Here is a 21238-nt window from a genome sequence, read left to right as displayed (position 1 = left end):
CTCGCATTGTCCGGAGCAAGTATGGTGGGTCTGACACACCGGTGTCAATGTGTTCTTTTTTCCATTTCCAGGAGTGTATTTATCATCCACGTTTCACTTCCATACATGGCTACACTCCATACAAATACTTTCAGAAACGACTTCTTTACATTTAAATATATACTCGATGTTAACAAATTTCTCTTCTTCAGAAAGGCTTTCCTTGCCATTGCCAGTCTACATTTTATATCTTCTCTACTTCGACCATCATCAGTTATTTTGCTCCCCAAATAGCAAAACTCCTTTACTACTTTAAGTGTCTCATTTCCTAATCTAATTCCCTCAGCATCACCAGACTTATTTCGACTACATTCCATTATCCTCGATTTGCTTTTGTTGATGTTCATCTTATACCCTCCTTTCAAGACACTGTCCATTCCGTTCAACTGCTCCTCCAAGCCCTTTGCTGTCTCTGACAGAATTACAATGTGATCGGCAAACCTCAAAGTTTTTATTTCTTCTCCATGGATTTTAATACCTACTCCGAACTTTTCTTTTGTTTCCTTTATTGCTTGCTCAATATACAGATTGAATAACATCGGGGATAAGCTACAACACTGTCTCACTCCCTTCCCAACCACTGCTTCCCTTTCATACCCCTCGACTCTTGTAACTGCCATCTGCTTTTGGTACAAAATTGCAAATAGCCTTTCGCTCCCTGTATTTTACCCCTGCGACCTTCAGAATTTGAAAGAGAGTATTCCAGTCAACATTGTCAAAAGCTTTCTCTAAGTCTACAAGTGCTAGAAACGTAGGTTTGCCTTTCCTTAATCTTTCTTCTAAGATAAGTCGTAGGGTCAGTATTGCCTCACGTGTTCCAACATTTCTACGGAATCCAAACTGATCTTCCCTGAGGTCAGCTTCTATCAGTTTTTCCATTCGTCTGTGAAGAATCCGTGTTAGTATTTTGCAGCTGTGACTTATTAAACTGATAGTTCGGTAATTTTCAGAACTGTCAATACCTGCTTTCTTTGGGATTGGAATTATTACATTCTTCTTGAAGTCTGAGGGTATTTTGCCTCTCTCATACATCTTGCTCACCAGACGGTAGAGTTTTGTCAGGACTGGCTCTCCCAAGGCTGTCAGTAGTTCCAATGGAATGTTATCTACTCCCGGGGCCTTGTTTCGACTCAGGCCTTTCAGTGCCTTGTCAAACTCTTCACGCTGTATCGTATCTCCTATTTCATCTACATCCTCTTCCATTTCCATAATATTGTCCTCAAGAACATCGCCCCTGTATAGACCCTCTATATACTCCTTCCATCTTTCTGCTTTCCCTTGTTTGCTTAGAACTGGGTTTCCATCTGAGCTCTTGATATTCATGCAAGTGGTTCTCTTATCCCCAAAGGTCTCTTTCATTTTCCTGTAGGCAGTATCTATCTTACCCCTAGTGATACTCGCTTCTACATCCTTACATTTGCACAGACGCGCCGAAGATCAGAGGTGTCAAGAAATACCGGAAAATCGAAGTTAGCAAAACCGGTGGAAAGCTCACATGACGACCTGTCATTATTACGCATCAGGGGAGTACAGGTAACTCGAATGGCTAAAACCTCCAAGGATACTAAATACATCATGCAGACAAATAAATTGCTAAAAGGATTTATTTCGACCAATCGAAGCTGACTGTGAGAGAAAGGAACTCGCGATCGAAGGAAAAAGAACAATGTGAGCAAAAAAATTAAACTGCAGATGAACAGGCAACTTTCAAATGTAAACGTTGAGCGAACGATTATAAACTGAACATAATCTGGAGAGAGGTGCAATTTCGTTCTCATTACCGCGAATCACACGTCTCGACGCGCCTGTATTTCACGAGCGCTGCCGACCAGCTGTGCCTGATTTAGACATTACGCCCAGCTTGCGCACACACAGCGGGCAACATCGGTAATTGCCGGTGGGCAAAGCTGGGTGCACTTTAACCCGCTGTTGCTGCGTGACTGTCGGGGCTTCACGGCTCGATATGCGGCAGCATGAAAGAATAAGTTCAAGGAAAGCGCAGAAAATTGCGAATAAGTGCGACGCGCGAGTAAGTCTGATTCTCACAGCAGGGAAAGTTTGTGTGTCACGTGATCAGTTAACGACTTCTGTGGTACTAGAGGAAGCATTAAAAGACGAAACTTACAGCGCCACATAGATACTGAAATATGTACAACAGATATCATCATCATAGGCATTTACTCGTTGACGAACATGAAATGTCTTTGGTACCGTTACTGTGAATTCTTTGGTGGCTAAATGGTCCTATTCTGGAGCCACAGATTGTTCTGCAGCAATGCCATACCCAGTTGATGTTGACTAAATGATGTAACAGGTTTGTTCCTCTCAAGAGCTCTTGTCCTCTTCTACGATCTCTCTTCCTACTTTCTTGTCCTCAGCTCGTGGTCTCGCGATCGCGTCTCGCTTCCCGAGCACGAAGTCCTGGGTTCGATTCCCGGCGGGGTCAGGGATTTTCACCTGCCTCGAGATGACTGGGTGGTTGTGTTGTCCTCATAATTTCATCATCATTCATGAAAGTGGCGAGATTGGACTGAGCAAAAGTTGCGAATTTGTACGGGCTCTGATAACCGCGCAGTTGAGCGCCCCACAAACCAAACATCATCATCATCTTCCTATTCTCCTGCAGTTGTCACTGCTTTTCAAAATTAAGTGTTCCTTGGTGAACAATTTGTCCCCATTTGTATCTATATAGGGCTGCAGTTACCAGTCATATGAGTTTGTTTGACATTTTCTCATATTTGAGTTGAGGACTTCTTTATATCGTTTTGTTTGCCCTCCTTGACTGCGTTCGCCATTCTTCAATTGGGAGGACAAAATGCTTAATTTTCTTCGCCGATCCTGCCACTTTACTTTCAGCATTCTCCTTAGGCAGCGTTGGAAGTATTTTTCTAAGGACTTTAAGTGATGCCTGTAGGTGGTCCAGGTTTCACATCTATAATAACCTAAGGACATCACACACATCCATGCCCGAGGCAGGATTCGAACCTGTGACCGTTGCGGTCGCGCGGTTCCAGACTGTAGCGCCTAGAACCGATCGGCCACTCCGGCCGTTTAGCACTCATATCGTGGTTATCAAACACTCTTTTCAAAAAGACGACTATGTGCAGTACTTGCACACTTTAGTCTGTGTTGAATTTCTGCATCTATGTTTGATTTTGCGGAAGGATGGCTTCTCAAGTATGTAAAATACTCTACAATCTCTAGAGGTGTTTCATTAACAGTGATAAATGTAGCGGGTGCAGTGGTATTTGGGGCTGGCTGATAGACGACGTTCGCTTTGTCTGTGTTAAGCTCGAGACCAATGGATTTGTATGCCAGACTAAATGCATTTAGGGTAGTTTGTAGATCCTCCTCTGTGTTTGCCAAGATAACGTTATCGGCTGCAAACGGAAGTTCGATAAGAGCTGTTGTGATTCTTTTGAAATTGAAATAAGAACACCGTGAATTCATTGTCCCAGGAAGGGGAAACTTTATTGACACATTCCTGGGGTCAGATACATCACATGATCACACTGACAGAACCACAGGCACATAGACACAGGCAACAGAGCATGCACAATGTCGGCACTAGTACAGTGTATATCCACCTTTCGCAGCAATGCAGGCTGCTATTCTCCCGTGGAGACGATCGTAGAGATGCTGGATGTAGTCCTGTGGAACGGCTTGCCATGCCATTTGCACCTGGCGCCTCAGTTGGACCAGCGTTCGTGCTGGACGTGCAGACCGCGTGAGACGACACTTCATCCAGTCCCAAACATGCTCAATGGGGGACAGATCCGGAGATCTTGCTGGCCAGGGTAGTTGACTTACACCTTCTAGAGCACGTTGGGTGGCACGGGATACATGCGGACGTGCATTGTCCTGTTGGAACAGCAAGTTCCCTTGCCGGTCCAGGAATGGTAGAACGATGGGTTCGATGACGGTTTGGATGTACCGTGCACTATTCAGTGTCCCCTCGACGATCACCAGTGGTGTACGGCCAGTGTAGGAGATCGCTCCCCACACCATGATGCCGGGTGTTGGCCCTGTGTGCCTCGGTCGTATGCAGTCCTGATTGTGGCGCTCACCTGCACGGCGCCAAACACGCATACGACCATCATTGGCACCAAGGCAGAAGCGACTCTCATCGCTGAAGACGAGACGTCTCCATTCGTCCCTCCATTCACGCCTGTCGCGACACCACTGGAGGCGGGCTGCACGATGTTGGGGCGTGAGCGGAAGACGGCCTAACGGTGTGCGGGACCGTAGCCCAGCTTCATGGAGACGGTTGCGAATGGTCCTCGCCGATACCTCAGGAGCAACAGTGTCCCTAATTTGCTGGGAAGTGGCGGTGCGGTCCCCTACGGCACTGCGTAGGATCCTACGGTCTTGGCGTGCATCCGTGCGTCGCTGCGGTCCGGTCCCAGGTCGACGGGCACGTGCACCTTCCGCCGACCACTGGCGACAACATCGATGTACTGTGGAGACCTCACGCCCCACGTGTTGAGCAATTCGGCGGTACGTCCACCCGGCCTCCCGCATGCCCACTATACGCACTCGCTCAAAGTCCGTCAACTGCACATACGGTTCACGTCCACGCTGTCGCGGCATGCTACCAGTGTTAAAGACTGCGATGGAGCTCCGTATGCCACGGCAAACTGGCTGACACTGACGGCGGCGGTGCACAAATGCTGCGCAGCTAGCGCCATTCGACGGCCAACACCGTGGTTCCTGGTGTGTCCACTGTGCCGTGCATGTGAGCATTGCTTGTACAGCCCTCTCGCAGTGTCCGGAGCAAGTATGGTGGGTCTGACACACCGGTGTCAATGTGTTCTTTTTTCCATTTCCAGGAGTGTATTTTGATGTAATTTCTAGGACATCCATTTGACGCCAGAATTTTCCAGTGTGCTTCTAGATTAACAGAGCCAAGAGTTTTGGCAAGGTCTATGGATATCATGTACAGGGAAGGGCTGGTTCTGTTCTTTAGGTTTTTGATGCATTTATCTTGCACTGAAAATCATACCCACCGTGTGTAAGCGTGTATCGAGTAGCACTGATATCGATTATGATAACATCGCTATGGTCGCTTCCTTGGCTCTTTTTTTTCCGCTTCAGAACGAGCGAGGGAGTCACTTGGTGGTGTTTAACCGTGTGCGTGGTGTGAAGATGTTAAGGAATCAGGCTAAGAGAACAAGTAAATTTTGTGACTATAAAGGTGTTTGATGCTGTGTAATCATTCGTATACTTCACGAGACGTAATCCGCGGTTCGCGAAGTCATAAACCACTTGAACAATCGCGAGAACATGATTAGATGCCAGCGAGAATCTCATCGACGCCGGTAAACTTGGATTACCTGTATTGCCATGAACGCCGCATTTGGATTGCAGTGTGGGATGATGTATTGTGCGGTCTAAAGCCGCACTGTCTCAGGTAGGACTTTTTTTTTAGCCAGAGGAAGTAGTCAGTTGTAGAGAATCCTAGCAAGGATCTTTCCCACAAATTACGAGAGCTCTGGTTGTATCTGGTACTCTGAGATTGGCAAAGCGGAGGAAATATTGGCAGACTGCATCAAACAGTAGGGGCTAGCGACCCCTCCATTCTCTCCCTCCCCGCTGCTCTCCTCACACACACACACACACACACACACACACACACACACACAAACACACACACACACACACACACACCAAATGTTGTATTTTCAGCCATAGTTTCAGATTGTGGAATAACAGTCAACTGCGCTGGGACAGTTCCTTGAAGTTAAGGGTTTGGTTTGCCAAACAAGTTCTAATTTTACATACACTGCCGATTTCAACACATTTACGAATCGTTCTTAAATGTTTTTCTGTTTATTTCGAGGTAAATATCTGTGAAAAGCTGCTACGTTCCCCTTGTGTCTTGCTTCGCGCGTTGAGTGACGACAGCGAGAATCTGCGTAATTGGCTCGAGTTGTGTACAGCAGGGTACCGGCTGTCCGACGCCGGCTACGACGTCTGGATGGGAAACCTGCGCGGCAACGTCTTCTCCAAGGAGCACCTCACGCTGTCCACCAGCGATCAGGCGTACTGGAACTACAGGTGAGAGAACCTCATCTCTATCTACTATTAGTAGTACTAAAAATTACTATCTTCACATCTACACTCACGCTCATAAATTTAGGATAATGCTGATACATGGTGAAACAACGCTCTTATGGGCGCTTTGCGGGTTGAAACCAACTCGAGGTATGACCAAGCGGTGCATTTGACCTGCGGTCGTCGCACGGTAGCGCTGGCAGCGTACACAGAGGTGTGTTGGTGCATGTCAGAGTACGGTGCAGCGAGTACGTCTGCAGACGTTTTAACACTTGATAATGGTGATTGTGTGTTGAAAATGGCTCAAAGAACACATATTGATGACGTTATGAGGGGTAGAATACTAGGGCAACGGGAGGCTGGTCAAACACAGCAGGTCGTAGCATGGGTCCTCCATGTGCCACAAAGTGTGATCTCAAGATTAAGGCAACGATTGCAGTAGACAGGAAACGTGTCCAGGCGCTACAGTACGGGTCGTCCATAGTGCAAAACACCACAAGAAGACGGATATCTCACCATCAGTGCCCGCAAACGGCCACGGAGTACAACTGGTACCCTTGCTCGGGACCTTACCGCAGCCACTAGAACACTTGTCACACAGTTTACAGACGTCCGAACAGACATGATTTATTCACCCGGAGACCTGCAAGGTGCATTCCACTGACCCCTGGCCACTGGAGAGCCCGTAAAGCCTGGTGTAAAGAACTCAGAGCATGATAGTTGGAACAGTGGTCCCGGATTATGTTCACGGAGGGTCCAGGTATAGTCTGAACAGTGATTCTCTCCGGGTTTTCATCTGGCGTGAACCAGGAACCAGATACCAACCCCTTAATGTCCTTGAAAGGGACCTGTATGGAGGTCGTGGTTTGGTGGTGTGGGGTGGAGTTATGATTGGTGCACGTACACCACTGTATGTCATTGACAAGGGAACTGCAACAGGTCCGGTGTATCGGGATGTCATTTTGTACCAGTACGTCCGCCTTTTCAGGGGTGCAGTGGGTCCCACCTTCCTCCTGATGGATGATAACGCACGGCCCCACCCAGCTGTCATCGTGGAGGAGTACCTAGAAACAGAAGGTGTCATGCAAATGGAGTGGCCTGCCTAATCTCCAGACCTAAACCATCGAGCACGTCTGGGATGCCCTCGGTCAATGTATCGCTTCACGTCTTCAAACCCCTAGGACACTTCAGGAGCTCCGACAGGAACTGGTGCAAGAATGGGAGGCTGTACCCCAGCAGCTGGTCGACCATCTAATATAGAGTATGCCAACCACTGTGCGGCCTGTGTACGTGTGCATGGTGATCATATCCCATATTGATGTCACGAGGTACATGCGCAGGAAACGGTGGCGTTGTATAGCACATGTGTTTCGGGACGGTTTTCTCAACTTATCACCCATACCGTGGCCCTTACAGATCTGTGTCGTGTGTGAACCCCACGTGCCTATGCTATTAGCTCCAGTTTTGTGTAGTGCCACGTTATGTGGCACCAAATTCTGCAATTATCCTTAATTTATGAGCATGAGTGTATATGTCGTCCATGTAAACTGGCCATAAAAGTTTTTCCATCGCCCTCATGACAAGCACACTATCTATTCAGGTTACCTTCTATTCGGAAAGTGGGTGCACTCAGGGACTGTCATGTGACTTTTGAATTATAGAGTGCACCAATCAGTTGTCCTTTTTAGATTTTATTACACAAATCCAGATTTCGGCTAGTAGCTAGGCATTCTCAGTGCACTATTTTCTATTCTCAGTGTATGTAAGTCCCTGTTGTTCGGGCGTCAGTCACAGTTCTTTGAATACTACTATATAAAACAAAAAAAAGGACGACTGATTGCTGCAGTCTATAAATTATGTTCATACTTTCTATTTCTTTTTTATATAGAAAACCTGTTACTGAGTACCCTTTTGGTACATTCAGCAACCTGTGTTGTAGTAATTGTGCCCATTTTGTCCTTAACTAGCACAGTTAATATTTTTCCTGCTTTGTGTTGATAAACCTCTCAGTTTCAGCTTGGTCTGATGTTTCCGATTCCAGTTATTATCTCGTCTTTGGATCCTTACCGTGTTTACGTGCTACTCAGCTATCTCACTCCTGTTACCGCGAGTCCTGTAATTTTTGTGATGATTCCTCCAGTTGTCCTCATTTGCCACCTTTTCTAAAAATTTAGCAGTCGTTGTGTAATTACTACTAATTTGATGTTCAGAGTTGTTGGGACCGAGCGAGGTGGCTCAGTGGTTAGCACACTGGACTCGCATTTGGGAGGACCAAGGTTTAAACCCGCGTTCGGCCGTCCTGAGTTAGGTTTTCCATGATTTCCCTATATCGCTCCAGGCAAATGCCTGGATAGTTCTTTTGAAAGGGCACGATTGACTTCCTTCCCCATCCTTCCCTAATCAGATGCGACCAATGACTCGCTGTTTGGTCCCCTTTCCCAAATCAACCAACGAACCAGAGTTGTTGGAAAGTTCCCAAACTATCTCTCATTTTCTGCACCGTACATTCAAATATTCTAATTTGTGGAACCAGTTCTCACAAAGCTCCTTCATCTAGATTCTCACGTTGCCGTCGTATGATACTGTCACTTCGAAATTAAGGCACACGCAGTCTTGCTATTGCTCACAACTGTACTATTTCAAGATTTAGTTTCTGTATTCTCGAAAACTCGTGCCAGGGACTCCGAGTTTCAAGCCCCACCCCTTAACATTCTCTGCTAATGCGTCAACAGCAGCATTAATTTTCTGTTAGTCTGTCCACATTCTTGGCAATACCAGTTCACTCTTCTTAATAAAATGCGTTGGGTACCATCCATCCTGCTTTTTGAGTGGATCAGATCGTTCCTCTTTCGCAACTACGCCTGTACTATGTACGTGTTACAGGACTCTACTGCAGTTTTTGTTCTGTGTTCGCAATGTTACTCATTACTTGTGAAGTGGTTGTCGCCCACGTATCCATTCCCGTCTGTTTCTTTTCATAAGTTTCGATCTCCCTGTTAAACTTAATATCTTTTGTGGCTACAACCGTCCTCAGATTTGAAAACTCTTTTGTGTGTATGTGTTTCTCTTCTCAGTTTAATTTCGCAATTTTCCTACTGTACTTTCCGCAATATGTTCAGTATTGCCTTGAATCCTAACCACTTCCCAGTCATATCGACTATTCATATCCGCAACATGCGAATTTACTACCGATATTTCAGGCTTAACATTATCGATTTCGGTAACCATAACCCATATTGCTGTTTTAGTAGAATCAATCTTTTCGTTCAGAGTCCCAGTATTTCTGTTGGTCGATACATTGTGGGCATCCACAAAACACAAAAAAACTACTTTGAGCATCTATTTTACATGACAGCAAATCATTTTATTGATCTAACTTTATAATTAATCGTTCACATTTCCAGTAGATTCTAGTTGTGTTGCTGACTCTGGTTCTTTTTCAATTTCCAAGACGTATTCATTGTCAACTGATTGTGTTTTGATTTGTGTACTGTATTCGGTGGAGTTGACAAAAATGCTTGGAATTCCGTTTCTGTATAGCGTTGGATTTCTACGGCGGCGTCTGTGATGATTGCTGGCATGCCCTCAAAAATGGATTCCACTGCTCGTGGCTTTCTTTGTTCCACTGCCTGTTCCTTACGAAAGTGGCCGAAAGTTACAGTTTCATTGCGTTCGACATTTTTGGTTTCTTTACTAATCATTAGCTGTGTTTGCTGTATCGCACTTACAGTAGTTTTTTCCTCTACTGACTTTTATTTTATGTGTGTGGTTTTTTATTCGTCGCTAAAGTGGTCTTACGCGTACTCACATACGGATTTGCACTAAATTCAAAATTCAGGCCAATAGACGAAACCAGAACTGATACTGTCCTGTCTCTTTGTCACCACATCTAGCCTTCGGCCTCTGTTGTCGGCTATGTGAAATTTGGCACTGAACAAGTCAGCTCAACCGCGTCAGAAATTTTTAAGACAGTGGTTTCCAAAGTGCATAAATGATGCATGGGAAAACTCTTCAACAACTTATGTTTACGAATAGCGTCCTATACTTCCCGTTTACCTGAATTTTGAATAAAGTACGCAAAACAGTGCCATCACACCCGGTGAAGTTGCGATAGGTTGCTCCAGGTACTACTCAGCAACGGCTCCCAGGTCACCTGGAGCCCCTGGTCTGCAGATGGCCTTATAGGGCAAAACCATTTACAGGAACCAAAAATGGATAATTTATTGCGATGTGGACTGCATTTTATTAAAATTGTAAGTACGAGCGATGTGGTTCCACAATTATGCCAGACATTATTATTTTACTGTTTGCAAAACGATACAAAATTACCCAGCATTCCCTGTCCGTACTGAACCGGTGTAATCATAAAATTAATTACATTACAAAGGCAATTTAAATCCCTTTACAGTATTTGAATTAATTACAGAAACATATTTCAACTTATATCACAGGTGAAATTCCAAAATGTACGCAAAAAGTAGTCAAATAATATTTACAAGATACAGTGAAAAGTAGGTAGAAAATCTGTGTTATAATCTCTGGAACTGTGCAAGAATTCTGTAGTAATAACGCTGTCCATGAGACTGCTAGGGGGGGGGGGGGGGGGGAGGGGATGGTGGACAGAGCGGGGGCCGCTTCTTGCACCTCTCATTTATTTTCTTTGGTGCAAAGGATAACGGGGAACTCATAATAAAATGACGAGAAACCACTACAAATAGATCTGTTCATTGAACCAACACAAATGATCCACGAAACGGTAACAAGACTTTGCTGATTGACTGGGATTTGTGTTGACGTTTATCATCATTTAATTGTGTTTGGACTTGAGTCTGGAATCTGTATTCCAAATAAACAGCCACAAGAATTTTATTAGACTGTCACACACGTTTATTCTTACAAACAAAATTATTATGGACCACTGATACAAAACGTAACAAATTTCTGTTACAGTATACTTGATCTGTTTCCATTACTTCCCATTAAATGTAATCGTGTGACCTTTAATAATAAAAAGAATTCTCATCATCGTTATCAGAGTTAAATCGTGGCTGATAAGACACAGACGGAGGTGGCAGGTGGGGTTCAGTGGGAGTTCGTCACGTACTAGACGATGGTAGGGATTCTGGTGGAGCGGCTGAATGCCTGCCAGAGTCGAATGATAGCATCTCGTGGCACCCTGGGTACTATGGGCAGTGTCTGTCTTTGCCAGCAGCCTGAGCTGGATGTCTTACATTGGTGGCACGATAGTAATTACATTTCATCAGGGCCATCATCGATGTACCTACGACTTATCTGCAGTATGGAAATCGTCTCTCACACTAGTTCTATATCTCTCCCCAGTGCTCTGCAGAAATCTCTCCCTCGGCCTGGGCTTGACCAGTCTTCTTCTGGCCAATGAAATTATGTTACGACTCCTTTCTTAACTGTTGTGCACTGCCTGTAATTCCCACACTTAAAAGACCACACACAGCTGCCGTAAAAGTTGTTTCTCCGAGGCATTCCGTCATTACGCAAGTTTCTTCTCGTCCGTTAAGCGTTAACATTCCGTGTTCTGGGAACATATCTCTGTCTTTCACTCCAGTGTGGTAAGTACGGACATACGGCAGGGGCTGAGTGAACGCCCTGTGGCAAACCTATGCTTACGACTCCCAACTGAACGGCTCTTTCCCGGTCTCCGTGTCAGGCGGCCATCTACGTCACTAATGGGCAGTTGTGGGCAATATGTCGAAAGACTTACAGCTGAAAGAAAATTTATTTTCAGCAGTTCATATTATTATTGACTGAATTCAAAAATTTAAGGTGCAGTCATATTACCCAAACTTCACTACCTTGGAAAGACGATGTAGATTTTGATCCAATTCCACCTGGACGACAGTAGATATATTGATAATGGCTTCAACGTCATCCGCCAACAGATGGCATAGATAACAGTGCGCCATCTGTTTCTATTCTATAATAGAGAATGCTCACAGCCAGAAGGCTCAGTGTGGTGCAAACGTGTGAAGCAAGAAGGTGACTATGCCACGAAGATGCCCTCATGCTTCCTACAGCCAACTTAGCTAGTTTGAAATGGGTCAAATTGTGGCCTTCTATGCAGCGAGATGGTCCTTTCGGAGAATTCCCACACAAGATTGACGTGTTGTGTCAGTTGTGGAACGATGCTGATGTTAGAGGTCACGTGAACCTTCTCACACATGTAGACGAGGTTTTGGATTTCCAAGTCCAGTAACACCGATATGAAAAAGAAAGACACTTAATACAGAGCCCTGTAGAAGACCATTCTCCTATGTCTGCGGAGAGCTTAGAACGGTGCCAACACAGACTCTGAACGACCATTGGGACAGAAACTGGGGGATAAAAAACGAGAAAGTGCCACGAAGACCTCGCTCATGGAGAATAAGTAGGATGTGAGGGTGCCAAGTCGTGTCATAGGCCTTACGAAGGTCGAAGAAAACTACAAAAGGATAGCAGCACTAATAAAAGGTCTACCGAACTGTGGTTTCCACTTGATGCAGTTGATCGATCGGAGGTTATGCCTCTCAAAAGCCACACTGGTAAGAAGACAAAAGGTCCTAAGATCCTGAAATTCGAGGACCAAAGTGAGCCGACAAGCCACTGTCCATTCAATTAACTTGCACCGATTAGATTGATGGGCTGGTAACTGAGCTTAACGACAGGGCCACCATACGGTCTTTTCACTGAGAGGGGAAAACGCTTTGGAATCAAATAAGGTTAAACACCTTGAGGAGATACTTTCATTGTGAAGGAGCTAGGTGTTGAAGCAACTGGTTATACATGGATTCAGGCCAGGAGCTGGATTGTGGGAAGAAGAGAGGGCCTAATGTTCCCACTGAGTAAAACCTTCATTATAGAATTCCGCCTGAGAAGGGGTAAAACATAAGTGGGAAGCTTCAGCCCACTGTTTCTGGACAAGGAAGCGGCTGCAGAGATAGCTGACGCCGACGCCATCGCAATATGGGTCGCCAGGTGTTCCACGAGAACTGATGGGTCGCTACAAAGCCCACCCAGAAGGGCAAGGCCCGGAATAGAAGACTGCCACAGACAATCCTGGAGGGTGTGTAATGTAGCCTAGACGAATGAGAAAGGGGCAGAAGAACCGAGGAAGGAGACGAAGCGTTCCAAAAAACCCACTAGCTCTGTTTCAGTAAGTAATGAACTTTGGCGTGAAGACGTTTAAAGGTAGTAAGACCAGTGGAAGAGGGTGCCACTTTAGATATTATAAGGGACGATGACGATCACAGATGGCGGTGGAAATGGCTGTGCTCCAACACGAGACTGATCGGCAGTGAATGGAGCCTGTCGAATGGAGAATGGCAATGTTGGTAATGCGGATTATCTTACTGGACAGATCATGAACTAATTTATCAATACAACCTGACAGGGAAGGTATAAACACGACCTGTGAGGTACGTAGAGGCCAGTCAGCACGATGGAAAGCCCATCAGGTTAACCTGGCGAGTAGGAGGTGGGAAGGAAACAATGGAATCAATGGGAAGTTGTCTCTGTTACAAAGGTTATCGTATGATGACCAGTGTAAGGAAGGAAGGAGGGGTGGAGAAATGAGAAAAAGATAAATGGCAGAGGAAGTGCCATATGTGGCACTTAAATGAGTAGAGAAGCCATCATTAAGAACGCACAGGTCGTGGTCCACAATATAGTGGTCAATGGGGAACTCTGAATAAATGAAAAAGCACTGCCCCACAAAGGACGGTGGACGTTAAAATCCACAAGAAGGAGCAAGATAGAGGGGAGTTGCTAATGGAGGCCAGTTAGGTCAGTAGCTGTAGGTGGCCAGGCAGGATAGAGATAAGACTGCAAACTGTGACTGCTGAATACAAGTGGACCTGTGGAAGTACTCAAAAGACCAACTCAATTCCAACAGGAAGCACGAAACCTACAAAGGATCAGTGAGTGAGTGAGTGAGCATCAGTTAAATGAGATTCCAAATGAGACAAGCTGCTGAGTAAAAGAAAATAAGGGATTGCAACTCTGGGAGGTGATGTAGTACACATTACAGTTCATTGAATAAGCATGGAACTGGGATCCAAATGGGAGGTGAATGGGTTGGAGCCAATCACATCACTGGGTCACCATCCATCACCAACGAGGATGGACTGACAACCATACATAAGAGGTCAGACTCAGGTTGTGATGGGGGAGATGGCATCTCTGGGGCACTCGAGGGGAAGGAGGGGGGGTGCGCTTGTCCTGGGACATAGATTTCATAGACCGAGGAGGACAGGCCACAGACAGAGAGCAGGCTACTGCATTATCCTGAAATGAAAGAGAGTCGATAACCTTGGGGCACACCGACTTTGAATCCCATGTTTGTGTTGTGACTGCAGGCCACTGGTCTGGCAGGCACTGGGGGGGAGGGGGGAGGAGGACCCTGGGAGGGAACCCCATTATTGATGTGTGCTGAAGAAGGAGGCACTTCTCCAGCTGGGGAGGGGGAGTGGCACCCAGAGGCAATGGCATGGAAACTACAGGGGTGGGGGAGAGGAAATGGAGTAGGACTGGAGTAAGGAGGAGGGAGAAGAGGGAAGGACCAAGCAGAGGCGAAGTTAGATGTCATCGACACAGGGTGAATTCTATCATATTTCTGACGATTCTCAATGGGATGAACTATCAAGGGACTAAAATGAAATGAAATGTTGTTTGGCTAGGGCCTCTCATTGGGTAGACTGATCACCTGGATGCAAGTCTTTCGATTTGACGCCACTTTGGCGACTTGCGCGTCGATGGGGATGATGATGATGAACGCAACACAACTCCCTGTCCCTGAGTGAAGAAAACCTCTGACCCTTATGAGGTAGGTCCGGCCACCTTGATGCAGGCCTTGTTATATTTGACGCCACATTGGGCGACCTGCGAGCCGGATGGGGATGAAATGATAATGAAGACAACACACACCCAGTCCCTGAGTGGAGAAAATCACTGACCCAGCCGGGAATCAAACCTGGGCCTCTAGGATGGCAATCTGACACGCTGACCAATCAGCTATCGGGGCGGACATGAAATGAAGAGCACCAGCAGAGTGCTCTGTAATTGCTCTCTGATTGACATGCACAGTGATTTCCCATTTTCTCAGCTGTCTCGTGTTGTGGGACGAACCAAGTTTTGCTCTATAATCAAGGTGACCTCACACCATGTGGCGTCCACATCTCTTTGCATGGCTCTTTGCACGGAGTAGTTAATATGATATGATACATTATCGTTTAATTTTGCAGAGCAGTGTACATGGCAGTTCGGTTCTTTAAAGAATCTGGGATGAGAAGAGTTACTAGTTGTAGCTAAGGTGGTAGGCTGAACGTCTCGTTTGGCCGATGGGCTACAGGGTTAAGGCGTCTCATTGTTCAGTCAGTACTCTCATCCTACGGAACCTAAAATTGTCTTTACTTATGGTATTCCCTTGCCCTTGATTCAGTACGGATTTAACACGATAATGCTTTATAAAATTGTGTATCCTTCTGTGAGCCCTCTGGTGAATGGGCCCGTGTTGTGTGCTTGCTGCACCGCAGCTGGCACGAGGAGGGCCTGCTGGACATCCCCGCTCTGGTGGAGGCGGCGCTGAACGCTACTGGCGCGCCGCGGCTGGCGCTCGTCGGGCACTCGATGGGCGCCACGGCGGCGCTGGCGGCGCTGGCGCTGCGGCCGCGGCTGGCGCGCCACCTGCACCCGCTCGTGCTGCTGGCGCCAGTCGCTCGCCTCAAGCGCTCCACCAGCATCTTCACCGGCACGGCCGCGCTCTGGCCGCTCCTCATGGTAAGCCGCCGCTGCCGCCGGTCGCTGGCACCAGCGCCGAGGTGTAGAACTACCAGCCGCACGGGTTAGCCGCTCGGTTTAAGGCGCATTGCCACGGTTCGCGCGGCTCCCCCGGTCGGAGGTTCGTGTCCTCCCTCGGACATGGGCGTTCATGTTGTCCTTAGCGCAAGTTAAAGGTAGATAAAGTAGTGTGTAAGCCTTGAGACTGATGACCTCAGCAGTTTGATCCCATAGGATCTTACCACAAGTTTCCAAGTATTACCAAACGTGCACGCCACCGCACCACCCCCTGTTTCCCGCCGTAACTGCGTGTAAATGACTACTCTGAAGTTTACACTTTAGTGTCTGGCAGAAGGTTCATTAACCACCTTCAGACTATTTCTCTAACGTTCCACTCTCGAGATGAGCGCGGGAAAAGCGAGCACTTAAATGTTTCCATACGAGCTCTGATTTCTCTTAATTTATTACGGCGATAATTACTTCATATACCATCACAGACTTACAAAGACATGGCTGTAAAATTTATAGATTTTAAAAAGGCATTTGATTCTGTTCAAATGGCTCTGAGCACTATGGGACGTAACTTCTGAGGTCATAAGTCCCCTAGAACTTAGAACTACTTAAACCTATTTAACCTAAGGACATCACACACATCCATGCCCGAAGCAGGATTCGAATCTGCGACCGCAGCGGTCGCGCGGTTCCAGACTGTAGCGCCTAGAACCGCTCGGCCACCCCGGCCGGTGATTCAGTTGCTATGTAAAACCTAGGCAGAGCGATCCGAGAATTTAGCAATAAATTTAAACTAGTAAACCGTATTCTTGAAACGCTCACTAACACCAAATCAAAACTACGTTTCGGGGTGAAATATCTAAGGTATCCAAAATAAAAGCAGGTGTAAGGCCAAGTGATGGCCTGTCTCCACTCCTACTCAGCTGCGTCCTGGAGAAAATAGTAAGAGAATGGAAACAAAAACTAAAAGAACATAAGCTATCACCAAAAAGACTCGGGACTAAGAATAAAGGTACTGAAATTCACTGCGTAGCATTTGCGAACGATTTTCCCATTCTTTCTCAAACCTAACAAATGCAGAAATACAAATAGCCAACAAACCAGGATTAGGAATTTCTGTAGAGAAAACAAAACTTATGTCAAACATAACAAATGCCCTATAAATCCTAGTATCAGGTACTGAACAGATAAAGAGGCTTAATAAATTTGAAATTTGGGAGAAAAGATTCAGGAAAATGGTTTACAAAACTCGTTGTAGTAGAAAGGGTACGTGAAATCGAGAGAGAGCATGTGGTACAACCAGAAAAATTTACAACAGAAGGTCTCTGTCTAAAAAATGGAAAATATAGCACTTCAATACAGTAGTAAAACCAGAATGTCTCTATGCAAGTAAATGTTTAATACTTGCGGCAGCGAAGTTCCCCTTCGTCCTTTACCTGCACCTGTCTGTGAACTCGTTGCAGCAGGTCGCCTGTAGGAAAGCCAAGCAGAATCCTACCGTACTGCAACTCGCACCAGACTGCATACAACGTAACTATTCCAAGAAACGGGAAAAGGTCTTAATTTTGAATGAAAGATGGAAACATTGGCAAGACTTTATACTCTGAACCTTGATAATGTACACGTTCACTGCCAAATCCATCCAAATCTTAACACAGTCCTGCACAAACCCGTTCAGTCACGTTAGCAAGTTTATGGATACGTATTTCCCGAAATGTGAAAGCTATTATGCAGGAATTGTTCTTAAATGAAAATGTTCGCCATACTATTAAGTTTATCGGTGTGTAATGCAATCAGGTTTTTAGTCACGGATTTGCTCAATATGCCATGCGGAATTACTGTCTTTTCGCATAAAAAAAATTACTTAAAAAATCAGTACTTTCTAAAAAACACAACGGATTAAATATACCTTCACTTTAAACACTTTTAAGACGAGTAGCATAACTGAAACCGGCAAATTATAACTTCCTTCTGAGCTCATACTACACACGACCGTACCACTGAAAAGGATGCGTTCCAAATACCTTAGACTTCTGTAAGCATTCTATGTCTCCAAGAGAAAACACGTGAGAAGCATACTTCGTTCTGATTGGTCAGTTTTCTATAAGACCAGTTAAAAAACATTATCCTTCCTCGTTAGTCAGCGCTTCTAATGACTAGCCAATCACACACTTTCACACACTTTAGAACTGTACTTTTTCCCAAAGCACATTAACATTCTGATATTTTGTTCATATGGTTCAAAATGATTCAAATGGCTCTAAGTACTATGGCACTTAACATCGGAAGTCACCAGTCCCCTTCACTTAGAACTATTTAAACCTAACTAACCTAAGGACATGACACACGTCCATGCCCGAGGCAGGATTCGAACCTGCGACCTTAGCAGCTGCGCGCTTCCGGACTGAAGCGTCCAGAACCGCTCGGCCTCAGCGGCCGGCTTTTTGTTCACACTTCACGTTATTCACTATTTTCATTTGCACTCGAATTAGCTTTCTTTTTACCACAAACTTGCTTAACATATTATGATACAAAATTCCCCGTCGTCTGCATTCACACGGTCTTAAAAAATTCTTACGCTAGTTCGTACAGCGTTTATCAGTAGAACAGTGATCTACATATTTAATTTAGCCCACATTCATGCATCATTCACACTACTACAAAACTGTACGAACATAAACGAACAAAAAAGCCTTAGGGGGAAAAAACAGAATAATTCATAAAAACAAGTTCTTGGCCTGTTTCTTGAATGTCTCTGTGAGCTGCTGTACTCTGGTGGATGGAAATTAGAACTACGCACTCGACTGAACCGCTTCAAATGGTTCAAATGGCTCTGAGCACTATGGGACTCAACTGCTGAGGTCATAAGTCCCCTAGAACTTAGAACTAGTTAAACCTAACTAACCTAAGGACAACACACACATCCATGCCCGAGGCAGGATTCGAACCTTCGACCGTAGCGGTCGCGCGGTTCCAGACTGTAGTGCCAGAACCGCTCGGCCACCAGCGGCCGGCTGAACCGCTTCAGAACATCTGTCACTGTGCACTCGAGAGTCATTCTCCCGACACACAGGCTTTAGGCAGGAGCGATATAAGGCGCCACGCCTCATACTGAATTACAAATTACACGAATTTGAAGTCCTAGAAAGAAAAATTGTTCGAAAAATACTCGGTCCGCTAAATAATACAGAGATTTGGAAACTGAGAAGTAACGAAGAACTATATCGTAAGGTAGAAAATATAGATGAAACGCTACGGAAGATGCGACTGCTATTTTTTGGGCATTTACACAGAATGAACTGCAACAGGTTAAGCAAACAATTTTTTAACATCTTTGAGACAGTAAGTAAACAATAGCTAGGACTCAAGAAGTTAAGAGAGGTTTGGAAAGAAAGAACGTAATTCATAAAGATGCAATAGAAATAGAGATTTTTAGGAAGGAAGTGTTAAAAACGGAAGTATCCCAAGGCAGGAGGGAGAAGAAGACAGAGTCAAAATGGTATGAGGATAGAAAAAGGATACCCAGTGAGAAGATGAAAGAATGCTGGAGGAAGAAGAAAGAAGAACACAGGAGCAAGCATTGAAATTAGCGCGTGGTGCTTAGTTAACCCAAACGAAAAAAAAAGAATTGCTCCCTATGTAGCTGGACGCCAACAAAATATATTTGCTTGCGGAAGCGAAAAATGGTGACTGAAATTTCATAAAAATTCCTCGCTGCAACGAAAAGCGGCCCATCTCGCGTATCATTTCCGTGGCACTCTCTCCCCAGTTTCGTGCTAATACAAAACGAGCTGCCCTTCTTCGAACTTTCTCGGCGTCCTCCGTCAGTCCTATCTGGTAAGGATCCCACACAGCGCAGCAATACTTCTGAAGAGGCCGGACAAGCGCCATGCAGGCAGTTTCTTTAGTAGATCTGTTGTATCTTCTAAATTTTCTACAAATAAAACGCCGCCTAGTACTGATAACGATGACCTCACACTTTTCTTTATTTAGTCAGCTGCCACTTTTCATACCACACAGATATCTTATCCAAACCTTTTAGCAATTATTTGTGATCTTATAATGATTTTACTAGACGTAAATGAGAACATCATCTCCAAACAATCCAAGGGGGCTGCTCAGATTGCCTCCGAGATCCTTTATATAGATTAGGAACAGCTGAGCACCAACAACATTTCATTGGGGAACGTCAGATATCACTTTTGTTATACTCTCCGCGATTTACTGCAAAGTGTGACTTTTCTGACGCCACAACTGGGACGGTACTCCAGAAGCACGCTGTTTCATCGGAAGCCATTTATGAGAAAGGGGTCACAAGCCCCTGGTAATGTGAAAATGTGGAATCAATTTGAGATCCTCTGTAGATAGCACTCATTGTCTCGTCTGAATGAAGAACTATTTTGTTTCACAAGAACAATATTTTCTGAATCCGTGCTGTAATTTTTTTCTGCCCAGATTCACCAAAATTATAATTTTGTAAGTAAGTTTAATAAAAATGATACTCAGGGTAACAGACTGCACAGTGAAATCTGATTCAAGAACTATATGGGTTAATCGCTTAGGACAGTAGCAAAGTAACTTAAGAATTCCGATTATTAATATATCGCAATTCTTAAGTTACTTTGCTACTGTCAGTTTTATTCGCTCTATAATAATTTTAAACTACCTAAACCAATGAAAAACAAACTAGATGTGGCATACTACCCTTTCACAAACATATGTCTCGAAACATCTATCGACGAGTATCAAACTATGACACTGTATCGCAGTAGTCAGACCGACAGTCGTCTAGGTAGCACTTATCCCTAAACAAGAAGACCCAATAAAACCCTCGAATTACAAGAAAATAGTTTCCTGCAAAAGGCGGTGGGACCAAGGATTCTGCCAGATGCAGGCGATGGTACAAATCCAATCGTTAACTACCGCTACGGTCGCAGGTTCGAATCCTGCCTCGGGCATGGATGTGTGTGATGTCCTTAGGTCAGTTAGGTTTAATTAGTTCTAAATTCTAGGCGACTGATGACCTCATAAATTAAGTCGCGTGGTGCTCAAAGCCATTTGAGCCAATCGTTAACTCTATCCACACCAAGAAAACCCTCCCTAGCCGTCAGAAGATGGCCCGCTCTCTACGGCCACCTATAGCGTGGACATCCATAGGCTGTCCTGTAAGATCTTCAAAGTGGCAGTGGCCAACAAGGGTAAAGCCACTGGGTACCTGTGGATCAGGCAAATAGAGAATGACTCAGTAGAACTTCATGCAAAGTAAGTGCTGACTACCATTGAGCTATTGAAACCAGACCGTTCGTAACATCCTTTACAAGGGCACAATAGTACCGGAAGTGATATG

At 45.3% G+C, this 21238-nt stretch overlaps 1 protein-coding gene across 1 annotated transcript in view; it reads left to right on the top strand.

The window, feature by feature from the left end:
* Positions 1–21238, top strand: part of LOC124803167 (lipase 3-like) — a 171323-nt gene that overhangs the window by 77884 nt on the left and 72201 nt on the right. The window contains exons 3-4 of the mRNA XM_047264349.1: positions 5979–6096; positions 15636–15879. Of these exons, the coding sequence (XP_047120305.1) occupies positions 5979–6096; positions 15636–15879 (362 nt within the window). The remainder of the gene's footprint in view (positions 1–5978; positions 6097–15635; positions 15880–21238) is intronic.

Source organism: Schistocerca piceifrons, chromosome 6 (genome assembly GCF_021461385.2).
Source record: "Schistocerca piceifrons isolate TAMUIC-IGC-003096 chromosome 6, iqSchPice1.1, whole genome shotgun sequence".
Classification (NCBI taxonomy): domain Eukaryota; kingdom Metazoa; phylum Arthropoda; class Insecta; order Orthoptera; family Acrididae; genus Schistocerca; species Schistocerca piceifrons.
Note: the sequence above shows the minus strand (reverse complement) of the source record. Positions and strands in the feature narration are given on the sequence as shown.